General features: G+C 44.5%; 2 protein-coding genes and 1 long non-coding RNA gene across 3 annotated transcripts in view; 2 read left to right on the plus strand and 1 right to left on the minus strand.

The window, feature by feature from the left end:
* The window catches only part of LOC149982929 (uncharacterized), a 216,261-nt gene extending 201,836 nt beyond the window's left edge, over positions 1-14,425 (plus strand). Inside the window, exon 3 of the long non-coding RNA XR_016496766.1 lies at positions 14,291-14,425. This is a non-coding gene — a long non-coding RNA (uncharacterized LOC149982929). The remainder of the gene's footprint in view (positions 1-14,290) is intronic.
* The window catches only part of LOC110526168 (neuron navigator 2), a 343,510-nt gene that overhangs the window by 223,470 nt on the left and 92,479 nt on the right, over positions 1-27,561 (minus strand). The gene's annotated exons all lie outside the window — the stretch shown is intronic.
* Positions 17,606-22,428, plus strand: LOC149982930 (uncharacterized; the record flags this gene model as incomplete). The annotated part of the gene is made up of 8 exons (XM_090239227.1): positions 17,606-17,758; positions 17,939-17,981; positions 18,816-19,072; positions 19,192-19,305; positions 20,924-21,057; positions 21,346-21,391; positions 21,569-21,771; positions 22,225-22,428. Coding segments are annotated over 8 exons (1,092 nt in total), but the record flags the coding sequence as incomplete, so codon positions are not given.

Below are 27,561 nucleotides of genomic sequence, written 5' to 3' on the forward strand. Positions count from 1 at the left end.
CAGAGCGGCAAGCTTATAGATACACGCACACACAAGTGGGAACACACACACACACACACACCACTCACGCACACAGGCCTTCTCAAATAAAACCCTCTATCCCACTTCTACTGTTGCCCCCTAAAGATAATCTGGTGCCTCCTGTCTACATATTAATCAATGTCAGAACTTCCATGAGAGCGGGGCTGGCTGTTGACAACATTGAATCTGTCCACCAATATGCTAACAATAGACCTGGAATTGGAGTACCATATCAGGTAGAATTCAACTGTTATTTTACTGGCCTTACTGAAAGACAACCATTCTCAACCCAGAGCCAGAGCTGAGTGACCAGATTCATGTTATGGCTCTACAGGCTACTGGTTTAACATGAAGCTTTGTGTGTGTGTGTGTGTGTGTGTGTGTGTGTGTGTGTGTGTGTGTAGTTTCAGACTCCCAACTGGCTACAGCATCATATTAAAAACTCCATTGGGGACTGCAAGAAATACAGAAGCTGTGGCAACCCCAGGAGACTACCTCAAGGAGAATCTGACCTCGCCGACAAGCATCAAATCAGATCCATCACTTCCCCAGCAGCTGAAAATGATGATGGAATGTATGAGGGCAAAAAGGGGAATATGGGTATAGGGGGAAGAGAGCTAAGCAAGATACATCTTATCATACTGAGCTGTCACTGTGATGACAACCGGCTTCTTCTAATGATGAAAGACACCTGCTGACAACTGAGGGAGGGGACTTAGCGTATGGTAGGGGTGTTAACGGTACATGTATTCTTACCGAACCGTTCGGTATTGGGGATTTCAATTCGGTCCGGCACTGTGAAAACTTTTTTTTTTACTAAATAAAAAAACACTAGGCCTATGCCTCTTGAATAAAACAGAGCAACAAAAAATGTCAAGCTATTCCATTAAAACAACTAGATTCTATGCGCACGTTGTAATCAAAATTAAAATCTTAATTGGCGCATTTCAAACTGTCATTTTGTGGTATGCAGCCGGGAACGACGGCGAGTGGTGGGGTCGATAAACCAGAATTGGAGAATCCTCCAGTTTGGGAACATTTTGGCTTTCCAGTAGATTACAACGGCAATGGACAGAGAGTTGTGGATAAAACGTTAACAATCGAGAATAGCCTATGCAGCTGCCAACACCTCAAATATGTCGAAACATTTACGCCGAGATCACTACAGTATACCGGAGCAAGACAGAAACGCAAATAAACAACAACCCAACATTGTCCCCCCCCTATACATTCAAGCAGCCCTTGGCAGCAGATTCTGACCTGGTCAAAGAAATGACAAGAGAGATAGGTAGGCTACGTTTATATTTTGCTTAATAACAGTGGCAGCCCATCACATTACCCCAGAGTGGGAGATGTACTGTGCTGCAGACATGCCCCCTTTACGAGAGTCACAAGTGTGCATCTGGCACCGCACTGAAGGAGGCAGTGTCATGGTGCGTTCGCAACCGAGATGGAAGTGGGAAATTAGCACATACGACTGGGAAAAATTCACCTGAACTGGCCTCCGACTGGTAATTACTAGTGGGAAAGTCGTCTATCGTCCTTAGCACCCACTTCTCCCACATGGCGCCTCTGACGTCACCTACTAAGGAAATAGGCCTCTATAACAGCATTTTCGGGCAGTTAAATGTAACAACAAAACATTCATGTGGTTTTTGAACTCTGTCATTTGTTTACCAGCAAGATAGCTATACTTTTAGTTTATGGTTGATGCAGCTTGTTGGCCATTCGCCAATCAGCGTTTCTCAATGAGTTCAAATCACATGAATGCATCCAACTGGTATATTCGACTGGTATTTGCGACTTCACAACTGGTAAATTCTCATGGTTACAAACGCAGCATCAGAGTGGAAACTTGAGAGGCTCAACATAACAATCCTGGCACAACAGACAATGCCAGGAACATTGTGAATGCTGAACATTGTGAATGGAATTTCATTTTCCCGATGTACCGAAACCAAACCGTAACCCCAAAACAACAATACGTACCGAACCGTAGGTTTGGTGAACCGTTACACCCCTAGTGTATAGATGCCATATCTTAATTTGATCATCCCATTGTTGCAGGAAATGTAAACTTGTAGTACATTAAAGGTTTAAAAAGGCTTCTAAAGTTTGTAATTTTCACTTTAAAATGTCAGACTTGATTTACCCTAACAAAAAATGTATCAACCCCTACAATAAATGACAATGAATTATAATCCACAAAACAATTCACATTTCCTGTTGCTGCAGGATTGTTTTCCTGCTGTGTGAAACTGGCTCAAATTAAGATATGGCATCTGTATGACAAAGACTTCAATTCGTCATTCCTGGTTGCTTCATCTTTCCTCATTTGCCCTTCTCTTCCCATTTCTCCTCTCCTATTCCCTCGCTAATGAGCCCCATTCACAAGAGAAGTATAGTTAGATGTGAAAATTACAGAAAAGAAAGCTAGTTTCAAACCGTCTCTCGCTCTCTCTCTCTCTCTCTCTCTCTCTCCTATCCTCTCCTCTCCTCTCCTCTCCTCTCCTCTCCTCTCCTCTCCTCTCCTCTCCCTCCAAGGTTATTCTTGTATAAATCTGACAGAAATAAGTCCTGATTCATAGCTACAGTACAAGCCTCACAGTGTGTGCTGTAAAGTTCAGTGCTGTACAGACTCAGGAAATCAGACAGTGATGAGACATGTAAGGTGTATGCTAGCGCTGCTCTGCCACTTATGACACGTTTTACATAATGGCCCGTATCAGTCTGATTATGATGATAAGATTGATGAATATGGATTAGCGCGGTGCTATTTATGAGCTGCTGGGTGATAGTTCTCATTAACATGTAGGGAGAGCAGCCTTCTCTAATAATTCCTTCCAAAGATTGCCAAGGAACGAATGAGAGAGAGCTAAGTGATGGGATAGCAAGAGCTCTTGTTCTCCATGCATTGCTTTAACTAAAGTGTAAATATGATGGATGATAGTTCTACTGTGTTTTTGGGTTATAAACAAGCTTTCTGACCCATATGAAACTCAGACAGGGGAGAGCAAATACAAAAGGATACATACATATAACAACAATGTTCAGCACAAAGCTGTTTTCGCACAAACCTGAATTAGCCTGCATTAGCCTATGTAAACTGCTTCACTAGCCACCCGGCTAGCCATTGGCAACTGTGTCATTCCCGGTGCTGACAGCTGTCACTGGGCCAGCTGCTCTGCTGTCAACCCAATATCACCAGAAGATCACCAGCTCTGCAGGCTGTTAATCACCTGCCATAACCTCATTACAGCTCTATAGACACATGATACTGTCAAAGCTAAATTACAGAGCCATAGCCAAAACTGACCACAGACAAATCGCCCAGCTACAGCCAAAGCTAAATCACTCCACCACAGGTCCATGCCAGAGTCAGCAAAGACCACCAAAGCCAATATATCCCCCTTTGTTTTACAGAGCAAATGAACCTCAGTATCATCACTATAAACACCCCACAGTCTAATCAAAATGAATACAGAATACTGGTGAAGTCAAAATATCATATTCGCTCACTACAAGAAGATAACATAATCGCTACAACTATCATATTCACTCAATGCAAAGCGAGCAATTCTTACAATTTCAAACCACTTACCACATCCCTATATCCGTGTCTTGCTCACACCATCCAGCGCCTCGCTGTGCATGTGAAGCAGCCTGTACAGTTTTTCCAGTTTAAATGTCATCTCGCTTCTCGTCAGTGGCTCCTCTACGGGGAGATAGGCCCTGTTACGTCTGCTCAGTGCTCCACTCCTGTCTCTCTCCTACACCAGCAGCTCTGCACAGTCACACAGTGAGGGACAGAGGGCTCATTCTGCTCCGCTCCGTTTCTTTAGTAAGGAGGATTATGATAAGAAGCAACGTCCTCCCGACAGACACACACACGTTCATCCAATAATAGGGGGGGGGGGGGGGGGGGGTGTTCGTACAGTAGGTGCGTGAATGTGTATGTGTGTGTGTGTGTCCCACCCACCCATCCAACCCCTCCCTACTGCTGCCTAAGGCTTGGAAATGGGCTGGTAGAAATGACAGAGCAGAAGACAGACATGAGAGGAAATAGCCCCCCTCCCTCTCTCTCCTATCCTGCAGGCTGGGCTGTGTGACAGTGACTTGGCATCTCGGAGGGCACTTGAACAAACATGTTACATAAGACTGAACTAAGGACCTCCAGTCATAGCTCTGGGGAAGGGGAGAGGGAAACACAAGATGTAACACACACACACGAGTAGGCATACACAGTGCAAACACACGGGCACACACAGACACACAGACACACACACACACACACACACACACACACACACACACACACACACACACACACACACACACACACACACACACACACACACACACACACACACACACACACCAACTAAAAATCTGTGTCCACATAGTCATAACCATACTGTCAACATGAATGACTTGACATATAAACACACACACACACACACACACACACACACACACACACACAAATTATAGCACCATTCCCTGTAGCCGTGAATCCTGCATGATTGGCATTCATGGGCAAAGCTGCAGTAACACACTCAATTACCACTGTCATTACAGACCAAGAGGCCCGGGATCTTCCAAGGCCCTGCTCCTTTGTGTGATAATCCAGGGCCTTAATAAACCAGGTGGCCCAGGATGGGTGCAGGGTGGTGGGGGAGGCCTATTGGCGAGCCTCTGGTCTCAGTTTCAGGACCGGGCCAGAGAGGGCAGCTTTACAGCAATAATCCACTGTTTGTCTGACACCAGCCCTGATCCCTTAATCCACACGGCTGCCTAGCTAACCATCTCCAGCCCAGCCAGACTGATACCCCTCCGACACACACACTCAGTCACAAACACAGTCACAGTCACACACTCCACCCTGGGGTACAGACACCACTGTTGGGCTCAGCTGTGTGGCTGGGGTCTAGGGACTGGTGGTGTGTGTGTGGTTGTGTTTGTGTAAGCGTGTGTTTGTGTGTGACCATTAATGCATATACACTGTTAAAATAGATGTGATTTTACAATAACATTTCACAATAACGTACTGTATTCATGGTTTTATTGTGAATGGATTTTACAGCCACCTTGTGGCATTCTGCCAGCCAGCCACCAATTTTGAATTCAAGAGAAGTGAAGGCTTGGATTACTTAACGTTATAGGCTAACTTTACAGGCTTGCCACAAACACCCTTCAAATACTGTATAGTTTTTTTGCAGACACGTTTCAGACAAGTTCTTTTATCAGGACTTAGCCTAGTTGACATATTTTTTTCACGTTTGATCATATGGGCGAGCTAGCTAGCCAGCCTGATGTTACAGCAGCTTGCTGTGTGTGTACCGTTAGCTAACTTAGCTAGCTAGTTAGCTAACGTTAGCTGCAAGAACAGCGCCTTTGGATAAAATGGTTGACTAGCAGTATTTGAGGATTGCATGTTTGTGATTGCAATGTTCTCTGCGGACGATGTTCGCCTAGCTGTGATGCGGTAGATGGGCTACTAGCGTAGGTTCAGCAGGGGACAGACTGGTACGTCTGCCCAGCCTGTCACCAAAGATAGTGTGGTGCTGTCACCTAGGGAGCTACCCGGAGCAAGGAACGTCAACCTATCTGGGAATGGCCTATGTATGAGTAGCATCAACCTATCTGGGAATGGCCTATGTATGAGTAGCATCAACCTATCTGGGAATGGCCTATGTATGAGTAGCATCAACCAATGGTGATCAAAATAAATGTATTTTCTGTGAACTATTTTTTCTGTAACTGTTCTCACGACTACTAGTTTTAAGCACCTCATGTTCTTCTCCGGTGAGATCACATTTCACCCCTTGACCATTGAAGCCAACAGACATTAAAATGTTAGAGAAGCCAGCCTTACTGTGCAACTATTAATAGTATATCAGTTAAAATATATATAGCTAACAGTACAATCCGTTTTACTGCAAAATTCTCACACTAAAAGCTATTTAGTTGCACAAAGCAGAGCTAACTTGGTAAATTGGCTAACTGAGCTGAGCTTGTGATAAATTAGTATATTTTGGCTTTATTTGAATGGTTGTGGCTATCAAAAAGGTGTAATATAGTTAGCTAACGCACTTTTGCACATAGCGCTGCAATGCACAATTGACCTTAATTTAGCCCCCCAAAAAACATAATAAATCCAGGTCAACTGTAACATGAATACCATTGTAAAGAAACAATTTCTCCCCTTTCCAGCAAAATCAATGACGAGACCTTCATGCTGCCCGTCTCTGCATGATTGAAGAAGGCAATGAGCTCCGTCGGGACTTTTTAAAAATGGCGGGTGGGGAAGCGCTATCTGTCCAACTTATCACCTCCAAAATGTAAATTAAAGACTATTAAAGAGTTTATAGAAATGTGTCATTAGATACCTATTTGAAGGTTTGTGTCGAATTTGAATCTGGTCTTCAGAAGTAAACAGTGGCTGTGGCGTCTTTTGAGAGTCATGATGGCTTGCAGTGATGATGAATGCATTCAGTTGTACAAATGACTAGGTACCCCCCCTTACTCTGTCACTGTCCCTTTCTTGTTTTTAATCTGCGAGAGAAGCGCTACACCTGGTGGAGAGAGGCTGTACGACACAGAATGAGTTTGCATTACGTTACATCATGACACGTCGCAATTTAACGTACAGCGTCAGAGGGGTCCGTTTTTCCCCAAACTTTTCTTGAATACGATCGGGCCATTACCACGTCAATCAACGCTTGAATAGAAACCTAGTTCACACCCCAGATTTTGATGCCAACACAGTCGCTACAGTCCCATTCGTTTTCATTGCAGCCTCGTTTGAATGCCGCGGTTGAGGCATTTGTACGGATTGGGGTTAGTCAACAGTGGTGGTGTGTTAGTTGGGGGTTAGAGAGGCTAAAGTTAGGTAACTTAGCCAATGTTGGCCTAGGTACCTCTGACGCGTGGTGTGATTTATTTAGCTAAAGGCTGCAGAAAGTAACATACATGGCTGCAGCCATCACATTGTCATACATCTAATACTAGACATTTCTACCAGCCACTATACTGTAGCTCTGTCTGTCCACTCCTACTTATATATCTATCTTAGAAACATTTGTGTTTATGGCAATATCAAAGTTGAACTAGAAAAGGTAAAAAGGACATTTTGTCTTGAGTGTAGTTAGCAGTAGTGGCGTAGATCTGTCTGCTGCCTACCTTTCTCATTTTTGTTTTTGTTTACCTCAGCCATTTGGTAAAAATGTTCCATTGCAAATGTAATACCTGTGACCGTGTGTCTGTTACTGGTTAAAGCATGAAGCTGCACAGTAACACGTGTACTTTTAACTATCAATGTGGGGTGCCTGAATGCTCACGAACATACCGTAAATTCACTGCTCTTAAAGCACATAGGTATAGAGACAATAAAGCTAATGGGTCTGTGCTGAGAGATTGTCAACAACAATGTGACACTCCCCTAAAATGTGTGGTTGCCTTGTGCAGTCAGGTGTGACACCTTAACCTCTTTTGTACATCACTTGAATGTACATATTCAAGATGGATTAGAAATGGGCCTCCCGAGTGCCGCAGCGGTCTAAGGCACTGCAGTGCTTGAGACATCACTACAGATCCGGGTCTGATCCCGGGCTGCGTTGCAGCTGGCCGAAAACGGGAGACCCATGAGGCGAAGCACAATTAGCAGTATATCGGGGTCGTGTTTCGGAGGACGCATGGCCCTCACCTCTCCTGAGTCCGTACGGGAGTTGCAGCGATGGGACAAGAATGTAACTACCAATTGTGGAGAGAAAGGGGTAAAACAATTTTTTATAATTTTTTTTTTTTTTTTAAGTATTAGAAATAAATTTCCCATTTCGAGGTTGTGACAACAAGTCCACCGTTATGTCAAGAATTGCATCCCCTGTTTCTGGGAAACAAAAAAACTATTGTGTAGAACATCGACAGTTGAAGTCGGAAGTTTACATACATCTTAGCCAAGTACATTTAAACTCAGTTTTTCACAATTCCTGACATTTAATCTAAGTAAAAAGTCCCTGTCTTAGGTCAGTTAGGATCACCACTTTATTTTAAGAACGTGAAATGCCTGAATAATAGCAAAGAGAATAGTTTATTTCAGCTTTTATTTCTTTCATCACATTCCCAGTGGTTCAAACGTTTACATACACACAATTAGTATTTGGTAGAGTTGCCTTTAAATTGTTTAACTTGGGTCAAATGTTTCAGGTAGCCTTTCACAAGCTTCCCACAATAAGTTGGGTGAATTTTGGCCCATTCCTCCTGACAGAGTTGGAGTAACTGAGTCAGGTTTGTAGGCCTCCTTGCTCGCACACGCTTTTTCAGTTCTGCTCACAAATATTCTATAGGATTGAGGCCAGGGCTTTGTGATGGCCACTCCCTTACCTTGACTTTATTGTCCTTTTTGCCACAACTTTGGAAGTATGCTTGGGGTCATTGTCCATTTGGAAGACCCATTGCGACCAAGCTTTAACTTCCTGACTGATGTCTTGAGATGTTGCTTCAATATATCCACAGTTTTTCCTACCTCATCTACCCCATCTATTTTGTGAAGTGCACCAGTTCCTCCTGCAGCAAAGCACCCCCACAACATGATGCTGCCACCCCGGTGTTTCACGGTTGGATGGTGTTCTTTGGCTTGCAAGCCTCCCCCTTTTTCATCCAAACATAACGATGGTCATTATGACCAAACAGTTATATTTTTGATTCATCAGGCCAGAGGACAAAAAGTACAATATTTGTCCCCATGTGCAGTTACTGTTATGGTGAGTGAATGAGGACCCAAAAGCGAACTAACTTAAACAGAGCTTCTTTAATAACCAAACATAGGTAGGCTCAGATAGACCGGCAGATTCCGACAGGACAGGACAAGGTTACAGCAAACATGACGATAGTCTGGCTCAGGCATGAAACACAACAAACAAGAATCCGACAAGGACAGGAACAGAAACAGAGAGAGATATAGGGACCTAATCAGAGGGAAAAAGGGAACAGGTGGGAAACGGGGTGAATGGGTAGTCAGAGGAGACAAGGAACAGCTGGGGGAAAGCGGGGGAGAAAAGGTAACCTAACAACGACCAGCAGAGGGAGACAGGGTGAAGGGAAAGGACAGAGACAAGACACAACATGACAGTACATGACAGTACCCCCCCACTCACCGAGCGCCTCCTGGCGCACTCGAGGAGGAAACCTGGCGGCAACGGAGGAAATCCTCGATCAGCGCACGGTCCAGCACGTCCCGAGAGGGAACCCAACTCCTCTCCTCAGGACCGTACCCCTCCCAATCTACGAGGTACTGGTGACCACGGCCCCGAGGACGCATGTCCAAAATTCTACGGACCCTGTAGATGGGTGCGCCCTCGACAAGGATGGGGGGGGGGGGGGGGGGACGAGCGGGGGCGCGAAGGACGGGCTTGATGCAGGAGACATGGAAGACCGGGTGGACGCGACGAAGGTATCGCGGAAGAAGAAGTCGAACTGCGACAGGATTAATGACCCGAGAAATACGGAACGGACCAATGAACCGCGGGGTCAACTTGCGAGAAGCCGTCTTAAGGGGAAGGTTCTGAGTGGAGAGCCAAACTCTCTGACCGCGACAATATCTAGGACTCTTAGTTCTACGCTTATTAGCAGCCCTCACAGTCTGCGTCCTATAACGGCAAAGTGCAGACCTGACCCTCTTCCAGGTGCGCTCGCAACGTTGGACAAAAGCCTGAGCGGAGGGGACGCTGGACTCGGCGAACTGAGATGAGAACAGCGGAGGCTGGTACCCGAGGCTACTCTGAAAAGGAGATAGCCCGGTCGCAGACGAAGGAAGCGAGTTGTGGGCGTATTCTGCCCAGGGGAGCTGTTCTGACCAAGACGCAGGGTTACGAAAAGAAAGACTGCGTAAGATGCGACCAATAGTCTGATTGGCCCGTTCTGCTTGACCGTTAGACTGGGGGTGAAAGCCGGAAGAGAGACTGACGGAAGCCCCAATCAAACGGCAAAACTCCCTCCAAAATTGAGACGTGAATTGCGGACCTCTGTCCGAAACGACGTCTGACGGAAGGCCATGAATTCTGAAAACATTCTCGATGATGATTTGTGCCGTCTCTTTAGCAGAAGGAAGCTTAGCAAGGGGAATGAAATGAGCCGCCTTAGAGAACCTATCGACAACCGTAAGAATAACAGTCTTCCCCGCTGACGAAGGCAGTCCGGTGACAAAATCTAAGGCGATGTGAGACCACGGTCGAGAGGGAATAGGAAGCGGCCTGAGACGGCCGGCAGGAGGAGAGTTACCGGACTTAGTCTGCGCGCAGACCGAACAAGCAGCCACGAAACGGCGCTTGTCTTGCTCCCGGGTGGGCCACCAAAAACGCTGGCGAATGGAAGCAAGCGTACCCCGAACGCCAGGGTGGCCGGCTAACTTGGCAGAGTGAGCCCACTGAAGAACGGCCAGACGAGTAGGAACGGGAACGAAAAGAAGGTTCCTAGGACAAGCGCGCGGCGACGGAGTGTGAGTGAGCGCTTGTTTTACCTGCCTCTCAATTCCCCAGACAGTCAACCCGACAACACGCCCCTCAGGGAGAATCCCCTCGGGGTCAGTGGAGGCTACTGAAGAACTGAAGAGACGAGACAAAGCATCAGGCTTGGTGTTCTTAGAGCCCGGACGATAAGAAATCACGAACTCGAAACGAGCGAAAAACAGCGCCCAACGCGCCTGACGCGCATTAAGTCGTTTGGCAGAACGGATGTACTCAAGGTTCCTATGGTCAGTCCAAACGACAAAAGGAACGGTCGCCCCCTCCAACCACTGTCGCCATTCGCCTAGGGCTAACCGGATGGCGAGCAGTTCGCGGTTACCCACATCATAGTTACGTTCCGACGGCGACAGGCGATGAGAAAAATACGCGCATGGGTGGACCTTGTCGTCAGAGAGGGAGCGCTGAGAAAGGATGGCTCCCACGCCCACCTCTGACGCGTCAACCTCGACAACGAACTGTCTAGAGACGTCAGGTGTAACAAGGATAGGAGCGGATGTAAAACGATTCTTGAGGAGATCAAAAGCTCCCTGGGCGGAAACGGACCACTTAAAGCACGTCTTGACAGAAGTAAGGGCTGTGAGAGGAGCTGCCACCTGACCGAAATTACGGATGAAACGACGATAGAAGTTCGCGAAGCCGAGAAAGCGCTGCAGCTCGACGCGTGACTTAGGGACGGGCCAATCAATGACAGCTTGGACCTTAGCGGGATCCATCTTAATGCCTTCAGCGGAAATAACAGAACCGAGAAATGTGACGGAGGAGGCATGAAAAGTGCACTTCTCAGCCTTCACAAAAAGACAATTCTCTAAAAGGCGCTGGAGGACACGTCGAACGTGCTGAACATGAATCTGGAGTGACGGTGAAAAAATCAGGATATCGTCAAGGTAAACGAAAACAAAGATGTTCAGCATGTCTCTCAGGACATCATTGACTAATGCCTGAAAGACAGCTGGAGCGTTAGCGAGGCCGAAAGGAAGAACCCGGTATTCAAAGTGCCCTAACGGAGTGTTAAACGCCGTCTTCCACTCGTCCCCCTCCCTGATGCGCACGAGATGGTAAGCGTTACGAAGGTCCAACTTAGTGAAAAACCTGGCTCCCTGCAGGATCTCGAAGGCTGAAGACATAAGAGGAAGCGGATAACGATTCTTCACTGTTATGTCATTCAGCCCTCGATAATCTATGCAGGGGCGCAGAGACCCGTCCTTCTTCTTGACAAAAAAAAAACCCCGCTCCGGCGGGAGAGGAGGAGGGGACTATGGTACCGGCGTCAAGAGCTACAGACAAATAATCTTCGAGAGCCTTACGTTCGGGAGCCGACAGAGAGTATAGTCTACCCCGGGGGGGGGGTGGTTCCCGGAAGGAGATCAATACTACAATCATACGACCGGTGTGGAGGAAGAGAGGTGGCCCTGGACCGACTGAACACCGTGCGCAGATCGTGATATTCCTCCGGCACCCCTGTCAAATCACCAGGCTCCTCCTGTGAAGAAGAGACAGAGGAAACAGGAGGGATAGCAGACATTAAACATTTCACATGACAAGAGACGTTCCAGGAGAGGATAGAATTACTAGACCAATTAATGGAAGGATTATGACAAACTAGCCAGGGATGGCCCAAAACAACAGGTGTAAAAGGTGAACGAAAAATTAAAAAAGAAATGGTTTCACTATGATTACCAGAAACAGTGAGGGTTAAAGGTAGCGTCTCACGCTGAATCCTGGGGAGAGGACTACCATCCAGGGCGAACAAGGCCGTGGACTCCCTTAACTGTCTGAGAGGAATGTCATGTTCCCGAGCCCAGGTCTCGTCCATAAAACAGCCCTCCGCCCCAGAGTCTATTAAGGCACTGCAGGAAGCTGACGAACCGGTCCAGCGTAGATGGACCGACAAGGTAGTGCAGGATCTTGAAGGAGAGACAGGAGTAGTAGCGCTCACCAGTAGCCCTCCGCTTACTGACGAGCTCTGGCCTTTTACTGGACATGAAGTGACAAAATGACCAGCGGAACCGCAATAGAGACAGAGGCGGTTGGTGATTCTCCGTTCCCTCTCCTTAGTCGAGATGCGGATACCTCCCAGCTGCATGGGCTCAGCACCCGAGCCGGCAGAGGAAGATGGTAGTGATGCGGAGAGGGAGGCGACGGAGAGCGCGAGCTCCTTTCCACGAGCTCGGTGACGAAGATCAACCCGTCGCTCCATGCGAATAGCGAGTTCAATCAAGGAATCCACGCTGGAAGGAACCTCCCGGGAGAGAATCTCATCCTTTACCTCTGCGCGGAAACCCTCCAGAAGACGAGCGAGCAAGGCCGGCTCGTTCCAGCCACTGGAGACAGCAAGAGTGCGAAACTCAATAGAGTAGTCTGTTATGGATCGATTGCCTTGACATAGGGAAGACAGGGCCCTGGAAGCCTCCTCCCCAAAAACAGATCGATCAAAAACCCGTATCATCTCCTCCTTAAAGTCCTGATACTGGTTAGTACACTCAGCCCTTGCCTCCCAGATTGCCGTGCCCCACTCACGAGCCCGTCCAATAAGGAGAGATATGACGTAGGCGACACGAGCAGTGCTCCTGGAGTAAGTGTTGGGCTGGAGAGAAAACACAATATCACACTGGGTGAGGAACGAGCGGCATTCAGTGGGCTCCCCAGAGTAACACGGCGGGTTATTGATTCTGGGCTCCGGAGATTCGAAAGCCCTGGAAGTGGCCGGTGGATCGAGGCGGAGATGGTGAACCTGTTCTGTGAGGTTGGAGACTTGGGTGGCCAGGGTCTCAACGGCATGTCGAGCAGCAGACACTTCCTGCTCGTGTCTGCCTAGCATCGCTCCCTGGATCCCGACGGCTGAGTGGAGAGGATCCGAAGTCGCTGGGTCCATTCGTGGTCGGATTCTTCTGTTATGGTGAGTGAATGAGGACCCAAAAGCGAACTAACTTAAACAGAGCTTCTTTAATAACCAAACATAGGTAGGCTCAGATAGACCGGCAGATTCCGACAGGACAGGACAAGGTTACAGCAAACATGACGATAGTCTGGCTCAGGCATGAAACACAACAAACAAGAATCCGACAAGGACAGGAACAGAAACAGAGAGAGATATAGGGACCTAATCAGAGGGAAAAAGGGAACAGGTGGGAAACGGGGTGAATGGGTAGTCAGAGGAGACAAGGAACAGCTGGGGGAAAGCGGGGGAGAAAAGGTAACCTAACAACGACCAGCAGAGGGAGACAGGGTGAAGGGAAAGGACAGAGACAAGACACAACATGACAGTACATGACAGTTACAAACCGTAGTCTGGTTATTTTATGGCGGTTTTGGAGCAGTGGCTTCTTCCTTGCTGAGCGGCCTTTCAGGTTACGGCGATACAGTATAGGACTCGTTTTACTGTGGATATAGATACTTTTGTACCTGTTTTGTCACGAATCCCGTTTCCTGAGTCTGTTTTTTGCCTATGTTCTGTCCTGGAGTGTTTTTTCCGGCGTCCTGGAACGCACCCTGTCTGGTTGCCGGGCAATGTAGCCAGTTGGGGTTTCTGATTACCCGCACCTGTATCCCATCAGCTATCTGCACACCTGGTCCTGGTCATCATCTCTCCTCTTCATAAGCCCGGACCTGACATCCATTCCCTGCCGGATCGTTAGCCATGAACAGTATGTTGTGCCAGAGTATCAGCCTCAAGTTGGATAGAATTTGTTTTGTTGTTTGTTACGTATTGCTTGCCTTAAACTTACCTCCGTTTGTTTTGTCTTCAGTTACTCACCCGGATCATTTACCCCATTCCCGCCTGGTCGGAGGAGGATTCCGCTTCCCCATTGGATACACCTATTTACTCCCATCAACTCACCACCGCTGCCCGCTACGCCACCTGGATATATCTAACCATTCACTTTCACTTGTAAATAAATACTCACCTTCTTCCTACTCTCCTTGTCCTGGTCTGCTTCTGGGTTCGATTTTGAAGAATCGTGACATGTTTCCTCCAGCATCTTCACAAGGTCCTTTGCTGTTGTTCTGGGATTGATTTGCACTTTTCGCACCAAAGTACGTTCATCTCTAGGAGACAGAATGCGTCTCCTTCCTGAGTGGTATGACAGCTGCGTGGTCCCATGGTGTTTATACTTGTGTACTATTGTTTGTACAGATGAGCATGGAACCTTCAGGCATTTGGAAATTGCTCCCAAGGATGAACCAGACTTGTGGAGGTCTACAATTTGAGGTCTTGGTTGATTTCTGTAGTTTTCCTCATGATGTCAAGCAAAGAGACACTGAGTTCAAAGGTAGGCCTTGAAATAAATCCACAGGTACACCTCCAATTGGCTCAAATGTTGTCAATTAGCCTATCAGATGCTTCTAAAGCCATGACATCATTTTCTGGAATTTTCCAAGCTGTTTAACGGCACAGTCAACTGTATGTAGTGTATGTAAACTTATGACTCACTGGAATTGTGACACAGTGAATTATAAGTTAAATAATCTGTAAACAATTGTTGGAAAAATTACTTGTGTCACGCACAAAGTAGATGTCCTAACCGACTTGCCAAAACTATAGTTTGTTAACAAGAAATTTGTGGAGTGGTTGAAAAACGAGTTTTAATGACTCCAAGCTAAATGTATGTAAACTTCTGACTTCAACTGTAGAGGACTTTGTGCTGGACTAACACGTTGCAGCTGAACCTTTGGGTCAGGCCAGTGTGCCTATGACATCTGATAGTTTAGATGAGCCGGAAGAGCTTTTTTGCTGTGAAGATCTTTTTTATAAAAACATTACACGTTTTTATTTGAAACTGCAAGATAACCTATTGTTGCCTGCAAATACTATTCACACTTGAGTTTCAACATGTATATGATATTAGCATGACACATTTACTTAAGAAACTAAGTGATAAGAGGACTGGCCTTGGAATCCCAGAGGCCACTATAAGAGGAATTATAGATTACATAAAGACGATCTCCTTAAGGCCTGCAACAATGGAGTTTTAACGCACAGACCAAATGCAGAAGACTGCTTTTAAAAATAATGTATATTATGTTGATCCTGTGCCTCTGTTCCTGGGTAATTATGATAATGGTAAAGTATGTTTTTCCCAGTATGTACCTGTACAACAGACAATAGCTGCACTTACGCGTGAGTCTGTATGTGAGCAGCATGCTGCAACACATGCCCAACCCTCAACAGAGAATGGTTTTCATGATGTAAGGGATGGGAAGGGAGTTCAGGGGAATCCATTGTTTAAAATTGAGCCGTCGTCTGTTTTTCTGATACTCTAACCGGATTCATTTTAAGTTGTCAATCCACTTGGTTCCAGATTTTAGATTTTTTTTTTTTTTGCAGTTTACATTACACTGACATTTTGCCACACAACAGATCAGCTATAGATCATATGCAGGTTGTTCACCTGTGTAGAGAGCAGAATGTACAATATTTTGGCCTAGACAAAGTATTTGACCCTCTCATCAAAGATATGAAAGCTCTAAGAGAGTAGCATTAAGATAGGTGATGGGAGAGTTCTAAAAAGGTACTTTTACAAGACAATTTATGATTTCATTGCATTGGGGGTTTCTGGAGAACTTTCAGTAAGAACATTCATTTCTGTCACTACTGTGATATTGATAGAAAAATGTTCAGAACTTACCACACTTGTGTGGCATAGCAAGAACCGTACAGTCATATCAAACCCATTTGCAGGGTTTAGCTGCAACAGATTCGGTGTGTGGTGTCAAATCGACTCGCCTTTTAATCTGCTAGCCGACTTCCATGTTTGCCAGCCTGGCCTGCCACCATGTCTAGGGCATGACCTGTTCGAGAGCATCGTTTCCTATGATCTTGCTGTGTTTATTGCTCAGTTAGTTCAGGAGAAACATTTGACTTATCAGGGAAACGATGCCGACGACAAAACCTTCAGACATCTCTCCTCGTAGTGAAAGGCTCAGTGGACATGCAGTGTAAAATTGGTGCTTTCTCAGATTGCTACCTCTCCTGTCACAGCAGGTCAGGTGGCTTATATTTCTCAGATTGCCACCTCTCCTGTCACAGCAGGTCAGGTGGCTTATCTTTCTCAGATTGCTACCTCTCCTGTCACAGCAGGTCAGGTGGCTTATCTTTCTCAGATTGCTACCTCTCCTGTCACAGCAGGTCAGGTGGCTTATATTTCTCAGATTGCTACCTCTCCTGTCACAGCAGGTCAGGTGGCTTATCTTCTCATTGATGAGTACATCCCCTTTAGGAGAGAGCTTTTTCCTGGCCATGCCCTGAAACCAAAACATCACTACCTATGTCCCTTTCCAGAGCTCATTTCCCACTTTGGTCCACTTGTTCACCTTTGGACTTTAAGCAATGTGCCAGAAAGTTCCACAACTTTAAAAACCTGTGTAAAACACTTGTAGAGCGACACCAGCTTCTCCAGACCTACTTCAGTCCATGCAACCTGTGACCACAATGTATATAAGTAGAAAAGAGGACTGAGTTCTACGTGAATGACAACAATGACAAAATGAAGGAATCTGTTGCCAGTTTCGATTTCGAGTCAAAGGCTACAAATCAAGTGACCGTTAAGGGTACTTTGTTCAAAAAGGGCATGTTTGTTTTGCTTGGGAAAGATGAAGAACTACATGTTGGCAGGATTAAGCTGATCATAGTTAACCATGATTGTGTTTATTTTGTTCTCAGAGAAACACATATTTGTGCAATTAAGGGATATCGGTGTCCATTGCTTATTAGGAACAACCCAAGAGCACTATGCTTACATTAAGCAAGAGGATTTGCTGGATTATTATCCTCTACCAGATTATTACATATGTGGCATGCCAGTAATCATTCTTCATCACTCCTTTGCAGAAACCTTCTAAGAAGAGAGATGACTCTAATCATACCTGAACCATAGAGGGTGACTGAGGGGAGAAGACGGTGTGGTATGCATTTTTAAGATGGGCTGCTTGGTGGTTTAATATTGGTGCTGGAATTAGGTGAATATCAGTGACGATTTCTCCTATCTATTTTGTAGAACAATGAATTTACAGGAAATCTAAGAAGCAATTCTGTCATCTCTTCCGGGTCTCCCTTATGAAACATTGCTCCACGACTGGAGGGCATACAAGGGCTTGGTGTGGAGAGCGAGAATGATCTGCAGTTTGTGATAGAAGACAAACTTGCAAACATCCTCCGACCAATTCAGTGCAGAAGACTGATGAGCGTCTGGAAAATTGAAGGTAAAGTACATGCAGTATAAAGAGATGATAGACCTCAACTGTCACTCACTCGCTCCCATTGTGCTGGCTGGCGCATAGGGCATCAACAAGGGTCTTCCACTGTTGTCTGTCCTGGGAAGTCTTCTCTATTGTGCCCCATTTAAGATGATGTTGCTGGAGCTCTGCCTCTACTTTTATACGCCATGGTGTTTTAGATTGTCTTCAAGTGTGCAGGGAAGTGCCACTCTGGTTGCGGAGGTTCCATTTCCTGATCCACCTCCAGCGCCTTTGCTTGATCATTGACATGCCATCCTGTTTTGCCAGTTTGATGAGGTCTTGATTAGATATGATCTTAGACCAGTAGATGTAATATGTATTTTCCAAAGAAGGCTGTATGAAAGGCAGATCATTTATTTTGGTTGTGTTTGGTCACCCTCCAGTATTCTGAACCATATAGAACAGTTAGTACACAGGACAGATAGTACACAGTTTTGTTTTGGTCTTTGACTTGTATTGTCCTGCCTTCTATATTCTATTGAGCCACATAATATACCTCAGACATGTAAATGAAAAGGTGTTCTGATAAAGTCGCTGGTTGTACAATGTTATGTAAAAATAATAATAATATTGCAGCAATCTAGTCGCTAATTTCAACGTTCAGTTACTATCGGGCAAAACACAACCTAAAACACAACCAAATGCAAATGAATCCAACAAGTTTGTAGAGTCACAAGCTTGATGTAGTAATTGTGTGAAAGACATATGAGACCACATACTCAACTTTAGACTACTTTAATACCCTATATGTGCATTTGTCAAAATACTTATGATATCTTCAAAGAGCGGCACTAGGTACATAAAGTGCTTTAATTTCTAAATGGTAAAAAAATACCCTAAAGTAAAAGGTGACATTCTGTACTGTTGGCTCATATGAAACATTTAATCTTAAACTGTAGAAGCCAGAAATTATAATAGCTTCACCTTCCATATACATACTGATATGTTTGACTAATGATGACTGCTACTCCTCACCCCTCTTTTCCCAAGCACTCTGAGCACCTCAAACATGTTGCCTTTAACCCCACTCCTCAGTAGACCACGGCCTACAAATTTTTAGAGTCAACAGGGACAGGATGCCAGCTGGAATCCGTACAGCAGTGGTACAAGACACAAGACAATCAGCAGGAGACAGAAGAGTGATGGTAAGATTGGTCGTAAATCAATTGCGCCGGCACAATCTTAATCTGTCCAGAGCAATATGTCACAATGTTGTAAGGAGTATCACTCGAGAGAACCCCAGAGGTTTTACTGATGTCTACCAGGATGGAGAGGCCACTTCTAAACTAGAGTAGAACATGTAAACCGGGATAACTGTTGAGGTGGCGAAAAGAGAGAAACTCTCACACTCTTAATCGGCAGAAGGAAGAAACACGTAAAGAGCCCTAGTGGACCAGTACGGATGCGTTAGGTGCAGCCTGAAGGCCTCCCCCCAACGGAAACAGAGGAGACCTTGGAAGACCTGAAGAGAGAGATGGCACAAGAAGGGATGGGAGGAGATACAGTTGAAGTCGGAAGTTTACATACACCTTAGCCAAAGACATTTAAACTCTGTTCTCCACAATTCCTGACATTTAATCCTAGCAAAAATTCCCTGTCTTAGTTCAGCTAGGGTCACCACTTTATTTTAAGAATGTGAATGTCAGAATGATAGTAGAGAGAAGGATTTCAGCTTGTATTTCTTTCATCACATTCCCAGTGGGTCAGAAGTTTACATACAGTCAATTTATATTTGGTAGCATTGCCTTTAAATTGTTTAACTTGGGTCAAACGTTTCGAGTAGCCTTCAACAAGCTTCCCACAATAAGTTGGGTCAATTTTGGCCCATTCCTCCTGACAGAGCTGGTGTAACTGAGTCCGGTTTGTAGGCCTCCTTGCTCGCGATGGCTTTTTCAGTTCTGCCCACAAATGTTCAATAGGATTGAGATCAGGGCTTTGTGATGGCCACTCCAATTCATTGACTTTGTTGTCCTTAAGCCATTTTGCCACAACTTTGGAAGTTTTCTTGGGGTCATTGTCCATTTGGAAGACCCATTTGCGACCAAGCTTTAACTTCCTGACTGATGTCTTGAGATGTTGCTTCAATATATCCACATATTTTTCCTACCTCATGATGCCATCTATTTTGTGAAGTGCATCAGTCCCTCCTGCAGCAAAGCAGTTGAAGTGTACCTATGATGAAAATTACAACATGATACTGCCACCCCTGTGCTTCACAGTCGGGATGGTGTTTTTCGGCTTGCAAGCCTCCCCCTTTTTCCTCCAAACATAACGATGGTCATTATGGCCAAACAGTTAAATTTTTGTTTCATCAGACCAGAGGACATTTCTCAAAAAAGTACGATCTTTGTCCCCATGTGCAGTTGCAAACCGTAGTCTGGCTTTTTTTATGGCGGTTTTGGAGCTGTGGTTTCTTCCTTGCTGAGCAGCCTTTCAGGTTATGTCGATATACCTGTTTTACTGTGGATATAGATACTTTTGTACCGGTTTCCTCCAGCATCTTCACAAGGTCCTTTTCTGTTGTTCTGGGATTGATTTGCACTTTTCGCATTGAAGTACGTTCATCTATAAGAGACAGAACGTGTCTCCTTCCTGAGCGGTATGACGGCTGCGTGGTCCCATGGTGTTTATACTTGCGTACTATTGTTTGTACAGATGAACATGGTACCTTCAGGCGTTTGGAAATTGCTCCCAAGGATGAACCAGACTTGTGGAGGTCTACAATTTTTGGAGGCTGATTTCTTTTGATTTTCCCATGATGTCAAGCAGAGGCACTGTTTGAAGATAGGCCTTAAAATACATCCATATGTACACCTCCAATTGACTCAAATTATGTCAATTGGCCTATCGGAAACTTCTAGAGCCATGACATAATTCTCTGGAATTGTTTAGAGGCACAGTCAACTTAGTATATGTAAACTTCTGACCCACTGGAATTGTGATACAGTGAATTATAAGTGAAATAATCTATCTGTAAACAATTGTTGAAACAATTACTTGTGTCATGCACAAAGTAGATGTCTTAACCGAATAGCCCAAACTATAGTTTGTTAACAAGACATTTGTGGAGTGGTTGGAAAACGAGTTGTAATGACTTCAACATAAGTGTATGTAAACTTCCGACTTCAACTGTACTTGAGAAGACATACATACTACCGTGGCGCTACCTGAATAGGAACCCTCCACCTTCCATATCAGATGTCATGGAAGGATGGCCATTTCTGTTCTCACAGAAGGGCCTATACTCCCACTTCCATCTCTTAATCGACATTCCCTAGCTGATGAAGCTGCCGGAGGCCAATGAGATGAGAAGCCAGACAATCCTAAAGTTCTGTCAAGTCAACAAAACCAAACCAGGGCTTCAAGAAGACTTGTCTGCCTTTCAAGAAAACGAGAACACTAACAAGGCCATCTGCATCATGCTCGTCATTCTGGATTACTTTAAAGAACCTAAGGAGGGCATCTTCCTTCAGGCTTGATGTAAGTTCTCACTCACTCAAACACACACACACACACACACACCACTGAGTTGTAATATACTGTAGTTTACTGTATTATTTTCCAGCCGTCTGCCACAGCTGCTGACAACCAAAGATCTGTTCCCTTACAAGGTACTGTATAGACCTCCTTTCATTACAGTCGTTGAAGTTTGCTATGTAAAGGAAGTCAGGTCGTGGGATTGAGCATGTGATTGTGTTGGGCACTAACTATTTTGGGGGGAGGGGAGAGGCGGGGGGTCATATGAGGGGGGGGTGGTTGCTGGAAAAAGGTATATATTGAAAAGATGATCCCCTAACATTATGTTGATTTACAGTATTTCAGGAGAGACGTTGACGAAACCCACAGCATGGATGCTGTCCATTGAAGGACAGGTGGTGATGGGGCCACATACCAACTTTGTGAACGGGATGGCTGCACTCTTCACAAGCTACTACAACTTCAATGTGCAGTATCTGGAGGAGGCCTCATGCACACTTGAGTTTGTTCAAATGTAATCGAAAACTCAAACGTCAGCTCTTCTGACAATTATTGGGCAAATGATAAGAATTGGACTGCCTGTGTAAATGCCTTATATGTAGCTGTAGACAGCATGCTGGAACTCCTATTCACTAACTTGCAGATAGTGGAGTTTAGTACTGTGATTCAGAAGTTGGCTGGATTTGTAAAGCAGTGTACCCTGGGTGTATGGTGATAATATGTGATGTATGGTTTAGGGAATTATGGTTGTTGCTCCACTTTGCTCTCTGATAGGCCACACAGACATTATTTCCATATATTAATTACACCTACCCAGGCCTCTTAAAACTACGACCTCTACCTAGAGGCTGTTTCTGATGGTGCCTCTGATGAAGGCACATAACACACATGGTTTGTTTACTTGGAAAAGTTACAGCTATTCAATTGTTCTCTCTCTCTCTTTTTCGCTCTCTCTTATTGTTTTTAGAGGCTTCCTGGGCATCAACCCACAGGAAGGCTCCAAGGCGGCTTTTAGGAAGGTGATGAGCAGAAAGTCTGGAAAAGTTGTGGAGAAAAAACGTGGCACAATTAATCCACTGTTAACCCTTTTGAAGAAGACGATACTGTGAAACAATGGGAATGTAGTCACGGAAAAGTTGGTGCCGGAGCTGTCAGTTCCGGCACCACATTTGTTTAACGACCATAGTTCCTGTTCCTCTATTAGGTTTGTACTTATTTTCCACCATAATTTGCAAATAAATTCATTAAAAAAATCCTACAATGTGATTTTCTGGATTTTTTTTTCTCATTTTGTCTGTCATAGTTGAAGTGTACCTATGATGAAAATTACAGGCCTCTTTCATCTTTTTAAGTGGGAGAACTTGCACAATTGGTGGCTGACTAAATACTTTTTTCCCCCACTGTAGCTCTCCCTCGCCCTCCAATTGGAAAATCTGACCATAACTCTATCCTCCTGATTCCTACTTACAAGCAAAAACTAAATCAGGAAGTACCAGTGACTCGCTCAATATGAAAGTGGTCAGATGACGCAGATGGTAAGCTACAGGACTATTTTCTAGGACAGACTGGAAAATGTTCCGGCATTCTTCCGATGGCATTGAGTACACAACATCAGTCAATGGATTGATCAATAAGTGTATCGATAACATCGTCCCCACAGTGGCAGTATGTACAGTTGAAGTCGGAAGCTTACATACACTTAGGTTGGAGTCATTAAAACTTGTTTTTTAACCACTCCACAAATTTCTTGTTAACAAACTATAGTTTTGGCAGGTCGGTTAGGACATCTACTTTGTGCAAGACACAAGTCATTTTTCCAACAAATGTTTACAGACAGACAGATTTCACTTATAATTCACTGTATCACAATTCCAGTGGGTCAGAAGTTTACATATACTAAGTTGACTGTGCCTTTAAACAGCTTGGAAAATTCCAGAAAATGATGTCATGGCTTTAGAAGTTTCTGATAGGCTAATTGACATCATTTGAGTCCATTGAAGGTGTACCTGTGGATGTATTTCAAGGCCTACCTTCAAACTCAGTGCCTCTTTGCTTGACATCATGGGAAAATCAAAAGAAATCAGCCAAGACCTCAGAAAATAAATTGTATACCTCCACAAGTCTGGTTCATCCTTGGGAGAAATTTCCAAACACCTGAAGGTACCGGGTTCATCTGTACAAACAATAGTACGCAAGTATAAACATCATGGGACCACACAGCCGTCATACCGCTCAGGAAGGAGACGTGTTCTGTCTCCTAGAGATGAACGTACTTTGGTGAGAAAAGTGCAAATCAACCACATAACAACAGTAAAGTACCTTGTGAAGATGCTGGAGGAAACAGGTACAAAAGTATCAATATCCACAGTAAAACGGGTCCTATATCGACGTAACCCGAAAGGCCGCTCGCAAGATGGAAGCCACTGCTCCTGAACTGCCATAAAAAAAGCCAGACTATGGTTTGCAACTGCACATGGGGACAAAGATCATACTTTTTGGAGAAATGTCCTCTGGTCTGATGAAACAAAAATAGAACTGTTTGGCCATAATGACCATCGTTATGTTTGGAGGAAAAAGGGGGAGGCTTGCAAGCCGAAGTGCACCATCCCAACAGTGAAGCACGGGGTTGGCAGCATCATGTTGTGGGAATGCTTTTCTGCAGGAGGGACTGATGCATTTCACAAAATAGATGGCCCAACTTATTGTGGGAAGCTTGTGGAAGGCTCCCCGAAACGTTTGACCCAAGTTACAAAATTTAAAGGCAATGCTACCAAATCCTAATTGAGTGTATGTAAACTTCTGACCCATAAAGTGGTGATCCTAACTGACCTAAAACAGGGAATTTTTACTAGGATTAAATGTCAGGAATTGTGAAAAGCTGAGTTTAAATGTATTTGGCTAAGGTGTATGTAAACTTCCGACTTCAACTGGCAACATCTGCATAGAGCTAAAGGGTAGAGCTGCCGCTTTCAAGGAGCGGGATTCTAACCTGGATGCTTATAAGAAATCCCGCTACGCCCTCCAACGAACCATCAAACAGGACTAAGATTGAATCGTACTACACCAGCTCCGACGCTCGTCGGATGTGGCAGGGCTTGCAAACTATTACGGGCTGCAAAGGGAAGTAGAGACGCGAGCTGCCCAGTGACACGAACCTACCAGACGAGCTAAATGACTTCTATGCTCGCTTCGAAGCAAGCATCACTGAAGCATGCATGAGAGCATCAGCTGTTCCGAACGACTGTGTGATCACGCTCTCCGTAGCTGATGTGAGTAAGACCTTTAACCAGGTCAACATTCACAAGGCTGCAGGGCTTCTATCCTCAAGCTATAAGACTCCTGAACAGCTGACTACCCGGACGATTTGCATTGTCGTCATTGTCGGTAGCTGCTGCTATTCTCTGTTTATTATCTATGCATAGTGACTTTACCTCTACCTACATGTACATACTACCTCGACTAACCTGTGCCCTTGCACTGGTACCCCCTGTATATAGCCTCACTACTGTTATTTTATTGTTGCTCTTTAATTATTATTATGTTTATTATTATTTATTTTTTTACTTCAGTTTATTTTAGTAAATACTTTCTTAACACTTATTTTTCTTAAAACTGCATTGGTGGTTAAGGGCTTGTAAGTAAGCATTTCACTGTAAGGTGAAATACCTGTTGTATTTGATTTGATTTTGATTCTACCTTCCAAAAATACCTCATATTTTGTGACAACTGACGTGACCTCTCCTCAAGTGTCGAACTTAGCTTGGAACTGTGACAGTCATTGATCTACAAGTAATTTTTGCGTGCCAAAAAACCCCCAGGTAATATCAGTAGCTTCATCAAACTGCGCGCAGCTTCACACGCTGACCAACGAGAGGTATAGATAGGCCTATTCCTGATCTCACACATATGCACGTCACCTTCAGCATTCAAATCTTTGTAAAATTGCTTGCGCAATATCAGGCTTTATTCATTGAGTGACAACCTATGTCGTTTGCTAGGTTATTTATTGTTATCAAATGCGATGTTGATAATGGTGTTTTTACTGGAAAAAAAGTAGCCTAAGCTACTGCCGGAGACCCCTCTCATCTGGCTTTACCTGCTGATTGGGGCTTCAATTCTATTTCATTTGATTGTTCAGGTTAACCATCAGCCATAGTTTTGGTAGTTTTACCTCAGTACTGCATTACCATATGTTCACAGAATGTTGTGAAGTGTGTCAAAAATCTGCATTAGTATTTCAATGCACACACACTCACGCACGCTCAGGAATTAGATGGTTAATACACCTTTGTCACATGTTTATAATGGATATTATATTTGTTATTCAGTTTAACACTGTCTCGATCTCTTTCGAATTGCATCATTGTTTACAGTCTTCTAAAAGTTTAGTTTAGAGATGCTAATGAAAAAATACACATTTTCAACAAGATGGTAAATAAATGTGTAAATTTCATTTTTTTTCAGTTTCATTTTCACAGAACAATAACATATTCAGTGGTGAAATTCATCTACAAATCTAAATATATCTATACTCTACGAGAATAAAAAACAGCTCAATAGATTAGCAGCTTTAATTCTCTTTTTTTGATTACAGACCTTTTCTTTCTTTCCATTCATGTTAACTGTGTCAATGTTACACATTTAACTTTTACATGTTTTGGTGTGTTTTTCTCTCTCTTCTATTTACGGGGTTGATCACCTTTAACATTGCAGATAGTTTGTAGCTTCCATCAATGTAATTGTCTGCATCATTTCCAATCCCCCATATATTTTTTGTCTATATATATATATATATATATATATATATATTGTCATATAGTACCAGTTAAAAGGTTGGACACACCTACTAATTCCAGGGTTTTTCTATATTTGTACTATTTTCTACATTGTAGAATAATAGTGAAGACATCAAAGCAATGAAATAACACATATGGAAGGATCGGACCAAGGTGCCGCATGGTAGGTGTACATCTTACTTTATTCAATGAACACCGAGAAAAGAAAAATACAAACGAAACGTAAAGTTTGGTAGGGCTAAACAGCTCAGTACCAAAACAAGATCCCACAACCTACAGGTGGGAAAAAGCTGCCTAAGTATGATCCCCAATCAGAGACAACGGTAGACAGCTGCCTCTGATTGGGAACCATACCCGGCCAGCAAAGAAATAGAAAACATAGATTGCCCACCCTAGTCACACTCTGACCTAACCAAATAGAGAATTAAAAGGATCTCTAAGGTCAGGGCGTGACAGTCGGGGGGCTAGTGTCAGTCTGTTATATCTGGAGTATTTCTCCTGTCTTATCCGGTGTCCTGTGGGAATTTAAGTATGTTCCCTCTAATTCTCTCTCTCTTTCTCTTCTCTTGGAGGACCTGAGTCCTAGGACCATGCCTCAGGACTACCTGGCCTGATGACTCCTGGCCTGATGACTCCCAGTCCACCTGGTCGTGCTGCTGCTCCAGTTTTAACTGTTCTGCTTGCGGCTATGGAACCCTGACCTGTTCACCGGACATGCTACCTTGTCCCGGACCTGCTGTTTTTAACCCTTTCTCTCTACCACACCTGCTATCTCTAACTCAGAATGATTGGCTATGAAAAGCCAACCGACTTTTACTCCTGAGTTGCTGACCTGTTGCGCCCTCTACAACCACTGTGATTATACCTGGCACAGCCAGAAGAGGACTGACCACCCCTCATAGCCTGGTTCCTCTCTAGGTTTCTTCCTAGCTTCTGGCCTTTCTGGGGAGTTTTTCCTAGCCACCGTGCTTCTACATCTGCATTGCTTGCTGTTTGCGGTTTTAGGCTAGGTTTCTGTATAGCACTTTGTGACATCGGCTGATTTTAAAAAAGGGCTTTATAAATAAATTTGATTGATTGATTGATTCTCTTTGGCATTTATGTCTGAGAGGGACTGTTTGCACTTCTCTTTGTGTGGGATGGCTGAACAGAGGTGGGAGTGGGGGGTAAGCTCTAGGTTTGACAGTGTTTGACTTTCACATGGAGGGAACATTCAAGGGGGCAAATGCCACACAGAGCTTAGTTAATTAAGATATTCCTGACGCTCATACATGCACACAAACACGCACAGTTACAGCAGTGGTAAACTTGGTACAAAGTCCACTATGCATTTCGCGCTATCCACATAGGAATGTGTTACTATCGTCTGCGGGAGCCTGGAAGCAGTTACAAAGTTAGAAAGCAGCACTCCTCAAATACAGAGACACAGCAGCAGTAGAGCCTTTGCAGAGCTTCACAGGTCTGCCTACAATATGTCTCTACTTCAACTTGATAGCTTTAAGCATGTG

This window comes from Oncorhynchus mykiss, chromosome 6, assembly GCF_057628025.1.
Source record: "Oncorhynchus mykiss isolate SJ-2025 chromosome 6, ASM5762802v1, whole genome shotgun sequence".
Lineage (NCBI taxonomy): Eukaryota > Metazoa > Chordata > Actinopteri > Salmoniformes > Salmonidae > Oncorhynchus > Oncorhynchus mykiss.